Below are 12,967 nucleotides of genomic sequence, written 5' to 3'. Positions count from 1 at the left end.
AGATGACTTAGTCTGCTTTTGATTTAGTGTCGAAAAATCCATGATGGCGACTGAGGTTGTGGATATTTTACTTGCTCAACTGCAAACGACACTTATCTAGGGAAATTGACCTGTAGTGTTTAAATTACACAGCTGTTAAACACCAATTAAAAAGGATTCAAAGTCCGTGGATTAGACTTTGGCCGTGCGCGTTCCCGTGAGGAGCATGTAGCTCTTGGCAGGCAGAAGTCGTCATAACACCTGTGTCGGCGCTGTCGTGGGGGAAGTCAGATCGTGACAGGCTAGCAGCAGCGGACTGTAAACATGGCGGCGTGCACAGCCAAAGGGCTGTGCCGAACACTTCGTTACTATTAGTCTGAGAAACGGAGACATCCCAAAAATGGAGACCGAAGAGGAGCAGCACATAACCACGCTCCTCTGTATGGGCTTCCCAGACCCCGACGTGATACGGAAAGCGCTCCGGTTGGCAAAGAATGACATCAACGAGGCAGTAGCGCTCCTAACGAACGAAAGCCCCGGACTTGGGTATGGATACGAACCGATGGAGAGTGGGCCTGCCCCCGGCTTGGGCTCGAGTGGAGACGGGGAAAATAGCGGGAGGACTGGGACAGGAGGGTTTGACCCCCCGCCCGCATACCACGATGTGGTGGATAGCGAGGTAAGAGCGACCCGAGTTTAACCTTTGGTAGCGAGGGAGGAGAACATGGCTAATGGGATCTAACTGGGAGAGAGTGGGCTCGCCCATTTAACAAGCTAAACTTAGCAGCATGCTATACCGTTATGCTCCGACCCTAATGGGAGCTGTCAGTGCAGGAGGGAAATACGACTGCACTCCAGATTACTGAACGGGTTATGCCACTGGCTCTGAGTGACGGGGGAGCTGTTAATATCCTGCACAGCTTATTATACGTTTGCGTTAAATAGCATTTTTAAACTTACGAGCTAACCTAGCTAGCTAGCTGTTAGCGGGCTAGCTAATGTTAGTTGAGAGTTGACCGCGCCAGTAACTGGACCACTAGAAGCATATAGGCATCACTGTGGAGGAATGCATTCATCAGATTTTCGGTAGTGTTAACCTTCAGCTAACCTGCAGACAGTATAGTGGATCTATTTAGTTTGCTTTGGAAAGGTTGGCTAACGTTAGCTGGCAGGTTGGCTGACAACGAGGACCGTGCTCATCTCCTGCAGAGATTGCAGTCCACTCGAACCGGGCTCTGGGGAGGTTTCGCAATTTGTTTGACATACGTGGCCATTTTGATCATTCTTAAATGTCAAAATGTCAGTTTCCTGTGTCATTGAGTGGCTGTTCATACTGTGTGTATGACCCTTGATTTTGATGCTTCTAGGCCATTTATTAGTTCTTTGACATTTGTCCGTCATGTACCTGCAGGATCCAGCTCTTCGTCCCAGTTCAGTGTTTATGTGGTGCCTTAACAGCAAACTGCTGGTTAATGATGAATGCTTGTCTAACAAGACGTGGTAGTCTTGGTTTAACCGACACCTTGACGAAGCTAAGGTTCATTTCCTTCAGCAGCTTGAGTTCAAACTCGTTGTTTTCCTATATCTTGACAAATGGTTCCATTTATAATGTTACTCATGTGAAATATATAACCATTAGTTGTCGTCTTTCCGGGATAGTAATGTTGTGTAACCTGCTGTCACTATGAGTCAGTATAATAGGTGTAAATAAACTCCTCTTGACCCAAAACCTGTTGGTCATCTCCTTTCTAATATCTCTGGCTCATCATGATGCAGGCGTTGATAATAATAGTAGTATAAACAACAGTTGGCATTTACAGTTTGCAGAAAATAGCACACACTCGCAGGTCAGTATAAATAATGAGCCCATTTTAAAATTATACTAGCACTATCACTGTTATTCCTTTTTTCAGTTTACTAAGCTGCCAAAATAATATTCCCTGTATGGTCACATACTAAGGATGTCTAATTTGAACATATTTACCATATAAGCCTAAAATTATGTCTATCCAAGTTTGAACCTTTAGGGGTAATGGCTTTGTCCTTCCATGAATAATTTCGATTTGGTTCTTTATTTCTAAATCATGCAATAGATGGAATAATCTACAAGAATGAAAGTATTTCATATCCATTTTTATTTCCCTCTGTCTGCTGTGCTGTACTTGTCCTGAAGACACATGTCATAGGTCTTTGGCTCCATTTTATGTTCCTAAATATAGCCCTGCAGTCTCCCTGGCAAACACAAACATGGGGTCCCCTGAGGGTTGTAGGGTGCATAGTAACAGAGTGGTGCTGAGTTTACCTCATCATCCTGCCCAGCCACACACATACATGCTCTGCATACTTGAGACTTGAACCTTTCCCCTAAAGCCTTTAGATCTTCAAATACAGACAGTGTTGCTGCTTGTGTGTAAGTTTGATTCTCTATATTGTGCTAGAAAAAGAGATGCTTTTATTTTCCACTGGGCTGTTTTTTAAATTCAAGCAAATAATTATGTTACAAATAAAACAGTTAATTTTAAATTTAACAGCAAGTTTTGAACTGGTATTTCTCCCAGTAAATACATATTGCTTTTTGGTCTTTAAACTTAGACCCATATAGGGTTTCTCTCTCTGTCTCCTTCCTTCCGCTAATCCATCTATCTGTCATTTCTAATTTTCTTAGACAGGAGAGGAATGAAATATGATGCTTCCCTATTGCTTTCGTCCCCCCATCCTAAGCTCTGTTACTCACCTTAATGTCCAGTCTATTGTTTTATATTGCATTTGTATCAATATGCAGTACAGTAAAACATGTACTGAGCACATTGGCCATTACATATGCTAATATGTGGAAATGTATTCAAAATGGTGATACTTGACCTAACTATACTTTGCTGTATTTATATTTATATTATGCAGTACCCACAAGTAAAATGGACAAAATATCAGTTACCAAAATACCTTTACCAGATCTCAGTCATAGTTATAGATAGTTAAAGATAATTTTTCGTAAAAGACAGCAGATCAAGTGTCCGCTAAATACCACAGTTATACAAACTAATTAATCATTAGTATATCTTAAATATGATATGCTTAGAAGTACTGAAATAGTCCACTGGGCAGCACTAGTTCAGAGGTGGGAGTTCTGGAGTTTGATCATAAATATTCAGATTACTTCATGAATATGTAAGAAATCATATGATGTAAATTATTTAAAATGCTTTGTCTGCTGTGCTTTCCACCACATATCAAACTGTCTTACTGGGCTTTTTTGTTTTATTGTAGCAGTAGTACAGCAACCTTAAATCAAACTTTGATTTTCAGCTTTCATAACCTCTTCAGATATGACAGTAAGCAGAAAAAATGGAACTGTGGGTAACATCACACTGCTAACAAGACAGTGTCAAATCATGCAGCACGGTGTTCGTTACACTCGACTTTACCTCTCGCATCCTCACACACAACAGCCCTTTTGACGTAATTGCCCCGTAAAGTACTTGAACACAAGCACCTGCCTGGATTTGCTTAGAAAGATAAGAGACAAAAAGGTGCAGCGATGAAGGGCAGATCCTCGAGGAAAGGACTCACTTTCCAAATGACTGTTATTTCTCCTCTCCCAGAGGGGAGGAAAATCAAGCATCCTCCTGTCTGACTTTGTCATTGCTAGAGGTCATTTGTATTATCTTCACACAGAGGATTGTGCCAGTGCCACTATATAAAAAAAATCATTAAAATTTTATTTGTATGGCGACAAATCACAACAGTCATCTTAAGGCACTTTACAGTGTAAGGTTTGAAAACCTTACCAAGTATAAATGTATACAGAATTATATAGAAAACCCAACAATCCCATCTAAACAACAGTGAAAAGGGAAAAACTCCCTTTAGAGGAAGAAACCTCCAGCAGAACCAAGCAAATGCAAAATGACACCAGCTGTTTGAATAAAGTCACCCATTGCATTAGATTTTAATTTTGTCATGTATGTGTCTTTACAGAGAAGCAACGATGAGAATGGGAACTGCTCCGGGGGTAGCATGGAATTTCCTACCACCAACCTGTACGAGCTGGAGAGCCGAGTCTTTACCGATCACTGGTCCATACCTTACAAGAGAGAAGAGTCTCTGGGCAAATGTCTCATCGCCTCCACCTGCCTTGCACGGCATGGTAAGTCCATTTTGTGTGTTTTTAAGGTTTGCATTAAGCTAAATGCTCTCCATCTGCGTTATTGTGTGGGTGGCGTGTTTTCTTTGGACCGACTGGTGTTTTTCACATGTTGTTATTTTGGACACTTGTGTTACATGGCACAATCTGTAGCCACTTCTTCACAGTCATTTTTTCCCAAGTTTAGATGTGATGTGAATATGTAAATCTAACATCCCCCTCTCTGTCAGGTCTCGCTGACGCTGACGAGAACTGTAAGCGGTTTATGGATCGGTGCATGCCAGAGGCCTTTAAAAAAGTGAGTAATAGGGTAAATCCATCTCTGAGTAATTAACATAAATTTTCACTGGTTTTCTTAATGTGTTTTGTTTTTTGCCAAGTTGTTGACCAGCAATGCTGTACACAAATGGGGCACGGAAATTCATGAGGGAATCTACAACATGCTCATGTTACTGGTGGAGCTGGTTGCAGAAAGGGTCAAGCAAGATCCTGTACCTGTAAACCTGATGGCTGTCCTAACTATGGTGTGTTCTCGCTCACTGTCATGTTTTTCTTAATATTGATATTTTAATATTTCCACTGGCTTTAGGTCTTTTTCTTTGTGTATTTATTAAATCTTAAGTGACCTAACCTATTCTTGAAATTAAAAGAAGTGAAGAGGAAAAACATAAGTGATAAATTTCATTTCCTAAGCTAAGTTTTAATTTAAAGAATTTATGAGGTCAGTAACATGATAGTTTATCAATGAGGGAGAGTAATTGAAATGTGTGCTTTTGTTGTTGAGCTTCTTGGTACTTTTCTGGTCTGTGGTGTAAAGATTCAGTGACATTTTGTCAGTGTATCAAAGGTCTGACATTCAAGAATTGCTTTTATTTTCTTAAATATATTTGTGTTTTGTTGTTGTGTCCAGGCCTTCAACCCTGATAATGAGTACCATTTTAAGAACCGGATGAAGCTCTGTCAGAGGAACTGGGTTGACGTTTTCGGAGAGGAGACCAACATGTTTGCTGTCTCTCCTAGCAACACGTATCAGAAAGTAGGGGACTCTCCATTTATATATACCATTTATTATGGGTTATTTTTTTTACCTTTACCAAGTGCAGTGTTGGAGTGTATGTGCCAGTTAATCTAAGTGCACTTGCAGGTATGTAAAGCTGCTAGTATTTATATACACACTTCCTTATTAGCCTTTGTTTACTGTTCGTAGTCATGTTAGAGGGGAAGACAAACAAGTTCATCATCCTGAGTATTCTGTGTCTAAGCCATCGAGGGTCAGCAGAACATGTGTGACTGACACACAGTAGCTGTCAGAAAAGTCATGTTATGTGTATTTGTGTGCTTCATAATAATTCAGTGTCATTGGTGAATAAACTTAGAGAAAACAATGATCTCTTTCAGGAACCTCATGGCTGGCTGGTTGATTTGGTGAATCGAGTAAGTAATGAGCAGTGACCCAGATAGTTTCCATATACATATGCCGCAGTTGTGTTAGTTTAAATTTTATGTCTCTTTCTTCTTGTTTTATATCAAGTTTGGAGAGTTGGGAGGATTCACTGCCATCCAGACCAAGCTGAACACAGAGGAAATCGAGATTGCTGTGAGACTAACCTTATTTTCATTGTCCCGCTTTCCTTACAAATGCCCTGACATATCTTAAAAGTGACGCAGTAGTCCTTAGCCTTTCAAGTTGGATTGAGAGGGGGACAGTAGACAGACTTGGAGACTATACAGGCAAAAGGTCACCATGTTTACCCCCACTGCTGTCAGCTGCAGGGTGCTGAATGTCTCTCTCTTTCCCCTTCTCAGAGGTACTCACAGACACACTCTCTCATCCTCCCACTGTGTAATGGTTGAAATGCTCTGTTGTGTTATGTGTTCTGAGGCATCCTTGTACTGATGCTTCCCTCTGGGAACCTGGCCGGAACCACGTCAGCGCACAGCCATTGATTCTGTGTGTATGAACACACTCTCCTTCTAACCATTAGCATATTAATAAGGCAGAGACTGGTTGTGGACCACTGTTGCAGTCTTCAATGCAATTGCAGTGGTAGCTCAGTAGAGTGTGTAAGCTGTCAGATACATAATTTACTCCAAGCAAAGGAGAGAGAGAGAGAGACTGAAAGTGAAAAGAGGCAAAGATAATGGGAGGAGGGCTCTTTTCTCTACTGACTCCCAGGGGTGACTCATTCATTTGTTCTCTTCGAGTAGGAAGGGGTTATTCACTGAGTGAATAGACGAGGAAGGTAGAGGAAAGGGAGCTGCTCAGAGGAAGCTCAGAAGCAGAGATGGTAGTTAGTCAAAGAAAGAAGACTGGGACACGGGAACCATTCATTACGCGCCTGTGATTTAGCACTGAATGACAAATGACAGCTGGGCTCTGGTATTGGAAACTTACCCACACATCTGTTTGCATGCTCTCCCTTACATGTAACATTAGAAACACAATATCAGTTGAAACACTGTTTGACTTCTGGCCTGAACACTTTCATTTGAGTGTAGTGATACAGTGTTGTTGTTGTATATGTCTATCAAAAAACAGTTCATATGATAATTGTGCCTTTTTCAGACATGCAGTGGAACACAGAACTTCTCTAGACATTACCCTACCAGCTTCCTAGTACAAACCCGTAGCATGTGGGTGTTTCTTGTCACTCAGTTGCTCAGCACTCAACACCTAAAAGCATGGAACATTTTTACTGGGCTTTCTTTTGTTGTATTGCACTTCTCTCCTTCAGGATACCAAGCTAATATACATAAAGCATAGTTTCTTGTTTTCTTGTGTGCTGCATGTGTGAAAGAGCAACTCCAGACATTGACTGGAGAATCAGGCCTGGACATTGTTGGTTGTTTGGTTTCCTTTTGGTCTTTGTTATGCCTGAATTTTTATCTCTTTACATCTGCCTGCACAGTGTGTATCCGCTCTGGTTCAGCCTCTTGGTGTCTGTGCAGAATACCTTAACTCCAGTCTCGTCCAGGTGAGAAATCATATCTCCTAACTTTATTTCAATTTATTTAACTGTTGCTACTGTGTATGTCTATGTCTACTATCTATCTTTATACTGTAATTCTCATCTTGTCATTTTCCACTATGTAATGTGTTCTAGTGTTGAAGTGATCAGTTTTGTTTACTTACAATACGTGAGCCTTGTAATTCCCTCATTTCTATTAGCTGTGTCCTGTTTTGCTGCTGCAGTGGCCCATTTTCCCACAGGAATCAACCAAGTTTCATGTTGTTTTTCCTAGCCCATGCTTGATCCAGTCATCCACAAGATGATCAAATATGTACAGAACCTGGAGGAAAAGGACTTAAAAGACAAGGTGAGATATAGTCACTCTGTGAAAAGTGCAGGGGAAAAACACTGGTTCCCAGGAGTAGAATGTAGGTGGGAAGCCAGTGAGGGATCTCGTCCTTGTCTTCTTGTGACTTCTATGGGTTTCTCAGAGCACTTGTACAGATAGATTTGGGACAATGTAAAATATATGGTTGTGAGTAAAGCACAAACCAACACATTTAAGTCATGTCCTTAAGATCTGATTGGATCACTCAGAAGTGGGCTTGGCTCAGTGAAAGCAGCACAATGTGGAGGGATACAGGGCTATTCCTAATTATGGTGGTCTTCATATGTCTTGGTTCCCCAGCGTCTGGTGAGCATCCCAGACCTGTTGTCAGCCATCAAGTTGCTGTGTATGAGGTTCCAGAGAGACTTGGTTGCCGTGGTGGATGACCTGCGGCTGGACACACTGCTGCGGATGCTTAAAACGCCTCACTTCTCCACCAAGATGAACTCCCTTAAAGAGGTCAGCTCTTAAAGAGTTTGAACTGTAAGGACTTTTAATGTATTAACTACAGTCAGTTTTGCCTGTCATTTCACATGGTTTTATTTGTCTCTCAGGTGACGAAGTTAATAGAGGAGAGCACAGTGTCTAAGACGGTTAAAAATGCCATTGACACGGATAAACTTCTAGACTGGCTTGTAGAGAATTCAGTTCTGTCAATAGCACTGGAGGGTAAGAAACTTGAGTATTAAAAAGTACTTTGCACCTACAGAAACTATTAAATACTGTAATGTAATGTAGTTCATGTTTATTTGTTTCAGGTAACATTGATCAGGCTCAGTACTGTGAAAGAATTAAGGGAATCATTGAGCTGCTTGGGAGTAAACTGTCTCTGGATGAACTCACCAAAATCTGGAGAATACAGGTCAGCACCAATGTGTTTTTAAGTTCAGTACGTTCAACAGATTTGTTTTGATTTCTTTAAAACCTCTAGGTCTTGTGCTGTGAGTTGTATGTATTTACATCTACAGTAAGCACATATTTGTGAGAGTTGAACAATGTCCCTCACTCTGATGGATGTATTGATTCTCATGTGTGCATTTCAGGCAGGTCAGTCATCAACTGTGATAGAAAACATTCATACAATCATTGCTGCTGCTGCTGTGAAGTTCAGTTGTGATCAACTCACCCACCTCTTTGTGCTCATACAGAAGGTTAGTGCGTGCTACAGTATCTCTAGGCCTAGGAAAGTGGCATGTAAGTGTTTATGAATAGTATTAATAATAATGCATTTGCATGTTCTTTAGAGCTGGGAGGTTGAGAGTGATCGTGTGAGGCAGAAGCTTCTCAGTTTGATCGGGAGGATTGGCAGAGAAGCTCGCTCTGAAACCACAACTGGAAAGGTATGTTGGTTCCTGTCACTCTCTCAAAGCTGATGGCATTAAAAAGTTTTGTACATGATTTTTTTTTTAAAGTGTAGCCCTGAATCTGAATCATGTTGTGTTTGTGTGTTTCTGTTTAGGTGCTAGAGGTCCTGTGGGAGTTGGCTCATCTCCCCACCCTGCCTACCAGTCTAGTTCAACAGGCACTGGAGGAGCACCTGGGGATCCTAAGTGATGCCTATGCTGTCAAGGAGACGGTTAAACGCAGTTACGTCATTAAATGTATTGAGGATATTAAAAAGGTGAGATGTGCTCCAGACATTCAGTATAATCTATATATTTGTGGAGAAAAGGATCCCAACATTTTGTCTTCCTGCTGTGACAGTTTTGGTTAGCATGTCCATACTAGTGCTGCTTATTACCCTTCAACTTCAGTTTATTGACTTCTTTCTTCTCAATGTGCCCCAGTCCAGCACTCACAGATTAGCAGTGAGTTATGGATATGGCATCCATTTTCACACAAAAAGTGCCAATACAGCAGTAGTTCAGTGTTTTATTTTGAAACCTTTTTAAAACACAAAAAAACAATAAATTTCTGTCGAATTCCTCCTCTTGCTGATTCAGTCCCTCAAGCCAGAGCAGAACAACTACAGTCACATGTCAGCCTTTTCATTTCTCTCTCTCATTTCCACATCTTCCTGTTACACAGCCCTGCCTCACTGTTTTCTACAGAAAACTACACATACTATGATTAAGCTTGTCTAGTCTGTAAAGAGTATTTCAACAAATACTGTAAATAATTTTATCTAAAGGAAGAAATTCAAGCTTCATTACATCGTCAATTTAAAGCAATTTCCACTGCATTGTATCTTCTCAACTTGTCTTGGATCTACTCTGTTTTAGTACTAGGGTGTTTTCCATTGCGAGGAGGACCCCTTCAGTGTTGCTGATTGTCATACAGACAACACATAATCTGCTGTGAACTGCCAACACAGTAACAATTCCTGATAGTGAAGAATTCTGACCTTGTTTCTAAGTACCTGGCTGTCACAGCAAGGAGAAGAGAACAAATGCAGTGAGATGAAAAACTGCTGAAAAAGTCTTTCATCACGAGAGCTTGGGGAATACTTCCAAATTAAGATGATGACACAACTGTGATTGTGGTAATAACGCTTCTCTGTGACCAGTCAGTAGTCTGCAGCATTTCCATATCACCACTCTATAATCAGCTCAGCTGTGGTGCCAAAAAACGTACCAGGTACGAGGCAGTAACCGCAACATTTGTCCAACAGAAAAACAAGAAAAGTTGTTACCACGATACCATGCAGTGGAAAAGCACTATGCCAGGATCAGTGAACTGGTAACCAGTAGACTTAAATAAAACTAAGATGAGCCTAATGCTTTTATTACAAAATACCTTTTTCTTTGACATGATATCTGCTATTACAAATGCCTGTTTGACTTTAGACAGATACTGAATAAAATATAGCTGTTAGTCTTATCAATCTCACTTATGTTGAGGTGTGTTCACAAATAAATGTCCAAATGTCCTCAAATAAAATGTATGTTTCTAGACTCACACTCAGGAGGAGAGTAAAGGCAGCGACACTCAAAGCTCATTTCTTACTGGCACTTGGGGAAAGAAGAAAGCTAACTCTTTGGTCAAAGTAAGAGAAGAAGCCTGTACAATTTATAATTCTACTGACCAATCTGTATCCAATCTTGCTGCTTCATGCCTGTCAACCAACCATGGATGAGGGCTTGACCACAAAGGGGTTTCATTGGTCTCAGTTAATCATTTCACGCTTGATTGCAGCATTAGGTAATTTAACCAGGTGTATGGTAATCTTCTGCTTTGGCACTGACTGATGATTTACACAGTGGTGTTGATCATGTCCTGGGTGAGAGCTGGCTGAATTAAATTAGTGATTTAGCTTTTGGATAAGTTGTCAGCTTTGGTGGAAGTGCTAGCACAGTTATTCATGCAAACAGGAATCTAATCAGAGCCAGTGGTATCCAAAATAAGGACGTTTCATCTGATGTTTACACAAACGCAAAAGTGGTGGGAGTAATTGGGACCGATTATCACAGACTTCTGTTTTTGCAGCATGTCTTTGTGTGTTCATCTCTGCTTTAGCAGATGTCATTATCCGTTTACATGTGTGTGTCTCAACAGGCCTCTCAGCAGAGCAGTCCTCAGACAGTCTGGGTTGTTCCCGCTCTACGTCAGCTACATGAGATCACCCGTTCTTTCATCAAGCAGACCTATCAGAAACAAGACAAGGTAACAAAGGCACACATCTGCAACATGATTTGTAGATTAAGTGCAAAGCTGCAATGATAAACTCTTCCTACCAATCCACAGAGCATAATCCAGGACTTGAAGAAGAACTTTGAGATTGTCAAGCTGATCACAGGATCACTCGTGTGCTGCCATCGACTTGCTGTAACCGCTGCAGGAAATAACGGTCTCTCAAGCTCGACCCTGGTGGATGGAAGATACACCTACCAGGAGGTTTGTCTCCTCTAACAGTAACAATAATAACGATGACATACTTTTTTGTTATTATTATTATTATTAGTATTATTATTATTGTTCATTTTCTTTTTTTTCTTTACTGTAGAGCTCTCTGGTATCTCATACAAATGATTTATGTTACAAATCATTTCACATTTTTATGAGCAATTTTATCAGAGTTGGACTGAGTTTATATAGTGCGCAGAAAGTAACCAAACTCAAACAGCATAGTTTTATTGTTAACAGTGTGTTTTTGACTCTCTGACTCTATGTTTAGTATCTAGACAGCCATCTGCGCTTCCTGGCCTTCTTCCTTCAGGAGGCCAGCCTCTACCTGGTCTGGAACAGGGCCAAGGAACTCTGGGAGTGCTTGGTGTCGGGGCTTGACGTCTGTGAACTTGACCGTGAGGTATGAAAATGGTTATGCAAATGCAAACTTTGTCCTTGGCCATTTGTTTGTGATTAAAAAAGCACCTTCCCTCAGACTGCTCTGGAGGAACTAAGGCAGTGTTCAAGACAGAAACAAAAGCATAAATGTAAAAGATAAAGATTAAAAAAAGAAAATTTTACTGAATTATAGCATATTTAAAAGGAGCATATGTAGGTCATTTTGTCTCCAAATGAATGAATTGTGACAATCGTTAACGTCTTGTGAATTTAAAGCCATTAAACTGTTGTGAAGTTAAAGTACAGGGCCAGAATTTCAGTGTCGGATTGCTGGTCTTGCAGATTATTTTTAATGATTCCCGCAAATCTAACTATAAAGTTTAAAATCTAACTCTTATAATCATGGAAATTCCCACACAAATGTACTACAATTTTAAATAATGACATCACGGGTGGCACTTTCTGTCCCCGCTTTCTACAAGGCTACAAGCCTTCTCTGTTGTTTCAGCATCTTTCACTAAGGTATAGTCCTGTTTCAGTGATACGAACATGAATGCATGAAAAATGTAAATGTATATCAACCGAGCTTGAAGTCGCCCATCAAAATAAAAATAAAACACCAGAAAGGCCAGCAACAAAAGTGCAAGTGATGTCAGCATTAACTTGACTACCCGGGATCTCAGGGTGTTATGATAACATTTTAAAAATGAAGCGAAACTCCAAAGAAAAGTTTTAGACTAACTGGCTCAAATATAACAGGGAAATGAGAGCCTCAATATTTAAATTAATGTAGCCTATGGTGCATAGTTAATAAAGTGCTTCAGGCATTTTGTATAAAACATTAAGTTCATCAACTATTCCAGCATCTGTTTTTGCCATCCTAAAATTAATCCATGCTTCTCTTTGTTGTTACCAGGTGTTTATTGTTCATTTAGCATTTTCTGTGAGACAAACAAAGCGCAGAAGAAAACACTGTATACAGATCAGTATTCTAGTCTGTGTACATTTTTGTTGGTATTAAAATTGCTAACTGATCACTCTGAGCATCATTCTTAGGTCTCAGTGTAGAGTCTTGTATTTATTTTATGTATTTAAGTTATTCAGTGTAAACATTTGTTATTATATTTCTTTCTATATTTGTATGTGTGTAGTTGTGTTTTGAGTGGTTCACCAAAGGACAACATGACCTCGAAAGTGATGTTCAGCAGCAGCTCTTCAAGGAGAAGATCTTGAAACTGGAGCCATATGAGATCACCATGAATGGTATATGGTACATATTTT

At 40.4% G+C, this 12,967-nt stretch overlaps 1 protein-coding gene across 7 annotated transcripts in view; it reads left to right on the top strand.

Moving 5' to 3' along the window:
• Positions 1-252: 252 nt before the first annotated feature.
• The window catches only part of usp24 (ubiquitin specific peptidase 24), a 30,728-nt gene continuing 18,013 nt past the window's right edge, over positions 253-12,967 (top strand). For 3 of the 7 annotated variants that reach the window (XM_026345322.1, XM_026345321.1, XM_026345320.1), the window contains exons 1-20: positions 254-658; positions 3,958-4,126; positions 4,354-4,421; positions 4,504-4,647; positions 5,034-5,159; positions 5,522-5,557; positions 5,655-5,720; positions 7,033-7,098; positions 7,367-7,441; positions 7,763-7,921; positions 8,017-8,131; positions 8,221-8,324; positions 8,506-8,613; positions 8,707-8,802; positions 8,922-9,083; positions 10,356-10,448; positions 10,958-11,065; positions 11,147-11,296; positions 11,577-11,708; positions 12,838-12,949. In XM_026345322.1, coding sequence (XP_026201107.1) covers positions 380-658; positions 3,958-4,126; positions 4,354-4,421; positions 4,504-4,647; positions 5,034-5,159; positions 5,522-5,557; positions 5,655-5,720; positions 7,033-7,098; positions 7,367-7,441; positions 7,763-7,921; positions 8,017-8,131; positions 8,221-8,324; positions 8,506-8,613; positions 8,707-8,802; positions 8,922-9,083; positions 10,356-10,448; positions 10,958-11,065; positions 11,147-11,296; positions 11,577-11,708; positions 12,838-12,949 — 2,368 coding nt within the window. In that variant the 5' untranslated portion in view covers positions 254-379. Of the gene's footprint in view, positions 659-3,957; positions 4,127-4,353; positions 4,422-4,503; positions 4,648-5,033; positions 5,160-5,521; positions 5,558-5,654; positions 5,721-7,032; positions 7,099-7,366; positions 7,442-7,762; positions 7,922-8,016; positions 8,132-8,220; positions 8,325-8,505; positions 8,614-8,706; positions 8,803-8,921; positions 9,084-10,355; positions 10,449-10,957; positions 11,066-11,146; positions 11,297-11,576; positions 11,709-12,837; positions 12,950-12,967 lie in introns of all 7 variants that reach the window. The other 4 variants (XM_026345319.1, XM_026345318.1, XM_026345324.1 and 1 more) reach the window with 2 other exon arrangements.

This window comes from Anabas testudineus, chromosome 4 (assembly GCF_900324465.2).
Source record: "Anabas testudineus chromosome 4, fAnaTes1.2, whole genome shotgun sequence".
NCBI lineage: Eukaryota > Metazoa > Chordata > Actinopteri > Anabantiformes > Anabantidae > Anabas > Anabas testudineus.
This window is presented reverse-complemented; position numbering and strand designations above follow the sequence as displayed.